This window comes from Garra rufa, chromosome 1 (genome assembly GCF_049309525.1).
Source record: "Garra rufa chromosome 1, GarRuf1.0, whole genome shotgun sequence".
Classification (NCBI taxonomy): Eukaryota; Metazoa; Chordata; class Actinopteri; order Cypriniformes; family Cyprinidae; genus Garra; species Garra rufa.
In genome coordinates, this window is record NC_133361.1 from 614,559 (window position 1) to 616,597 (window position 2,039).

At 46.7% G+C, this 2,039-nt stretch overlaps 1 protein-coding gene across 1 annotated transcript; it reads right to left on the reverse strand.

Annotated features, from left to right (window-relative positions):
• Positions 1–343: 343 nt before the first annotated feature.
• Positions 344–1,651, reverse strand: LOC141342958 (uncharacterized protein F54H12.2-like). The gene has a single exon (XM_073847549.1). It carries the CDS (start codon positions 1,649–1,651, stop codon positions 344–346), a length of 1,308 nt encoding a protein of 435 aa, XP_073703650.1.
• Between the last annotated feature and the right edge of the window lie 388 nt (positions 1,652–2,039).

The following is a 2,039-nucleotide window of genomic DNA, read 5'->3' on the forward strand; positions in this document are numbered from 1 at the left end:
CTGTCCACATGTATCCGTTGTAAAATCCTGGATACGTCTGGTGGAATATAGTACCATGGATGAGTTGGTTATTAAAAAGTTTTTGAAAGATGCTGGAAAGCGTTCATCATCAGGAGCATTGCCGAAGCTGTCGAAAAAACAACTGGTTCCCTCTTGAGTTAAATAAACAGCAACCCAGTGTTCCCCAGGTAAATAAGAAGGGTGTGTGTTAATTATACACATTGCTGGAAAGTTCCTTAGCGGTCTTTCTGGAAGGTGATCGCTGGGTAGGACTCCGAGAAAATGGGTGTTACACGAAATTTTTTCCATGATCGCTGTGAGTTGTACGGTGTTCATTTTAGGTTCAATAGTAATCGACCAGGACCTGTCGCCGGTTAGACACCTCAATTATACTGTCAAACACCGCGTAAACCACAAGGTTGATGGTACGCGCTAGCGGCTGTTTGAAGCGTGCTTCGAGTCTGATATTTCCGGACTTGATGAGCGAAATGTGCTGTCCGCAGTCTTCGTCGGGTGTGAGGTTAAAGGCATAGAGCGAGTAGCCTTTCAGAAAGTCTTCCCTGTTAATAGATAGGGGTTGATTTTTAAGGTGTCTCCCGGTCGCGGTCGCCAGCTGATAAAATTCGCGCACGGCGGAACCCCCGGCAAAGTCTGGTTGTAGAGGTTTAGCAGGAAACTGTTGACCGTCGACGTATACGGCTAGGAACTCCAAATCGTAATGTTTGAACGCGAATGGGTTTTTGTCGTAGGCTCCGGTGAATGCGTCATTATCCACCATGGCCAGGACGATAGATTTTGGTAGCGTCCCCAAAAACAAATTTTCCTGATTTGAAACGCGGGATCCAGCAGGTATGGAGAAATTTTTCAGACAGACCCTGTCTATGGGGTACTTGGCTGTGCTTGAGAGCAACGCCTGGGCATGCCCCAGCCTCACAGAGGGTGAAACGGATACTTTCTTAACAAATAGGGATGCTGACACGATGTTTAATTTGTAGGCATCGTCGCCACTCTTCATCAGACAGAATTCGTCTTTACCCCTGATCATTCTTATTTTCACATCGACACCATTTAGCATTAATTTTTCTTGAAAGAAAATGTCGCTGTGAATAGGGGCCAACAGCTCCACAACTTTACTACCGGTTGTGTAGAGGGACCTCTTCGTTAGCCCCGCATTACGACCCACCGGATCGGTTTCGTCCATGTGCCCCGCTGTGTCTTTAAAAAAGAGACCTGCTGAGAAAAGGGATTCCAGAGCATCTTTGCTGTAGTTGAGAAGACTCTCGATGATGCATCGATAGGGATAGGTACTGGAGCTCTGAGATATCAGTCGATCGCCGAGACTCACGTCAACTTGTGAAAATATAGTGGCTCCGGGGTAATTTATTAGGGCCACCTTTGCAGGGTCCGGGATGTTATCGCCGTTAGGCTTTGTTATTTTAAGACGTAGAAACAATAATGTGTTATTTAGGTCTATGTAGTCTTCACCGGTCCCGGCGATAAAAAACTCCAACGGGGAAGAGTCGGATATGGCTGATAAAGGCGGTACTTCTAAATAGTTGTTTTTCTCAATAACCGTCTGCGTCAGCGGGACCGTAAATAAATCCAGCTCGGACTTAATACATTCCCCCGACATACGGTGAAGTAACGCCATGCTAGAATATGGTTTTTACGCGGGCAATGTTTCGCTTCACGGTCTTCTTAGCCTTTCTGCGTTTGACTGAGGACTTCTTGGATTTGCTCCTTGTTTTCTTTATCGAATGACCACGCCTCCTTACACCGGGTGGTTTAGACATTCTCTTACGAGCCATAACCATGAGACCTGATCCGTCTTGAGATTTAGAGTCATGCGATCTTGACATCGCATTTGAGACGACATCAGATACTATATTTTTAGCAGCCGCTTTTAGGTGAGGTTTAGCGATACTGAACCCTCTTTTTAACAACGGTATGGCCATCCTAAACAGACCCCTGAAAAGCCCTCCCAGACCAGCCCCGTACATAACAGCCCCGCCGGCATATCCGGGTAGACCCCCACCGGC

Excerpts from the sequence above, each read along its gene's own strand:
- LOC141342958 (XM_073847549.1), bottom strand. The coding sequence starts at position 1,651 with ATGGCGTTACTTCACCGTATGTCGGGGGAATGTATTAAGTCCGAGCTG.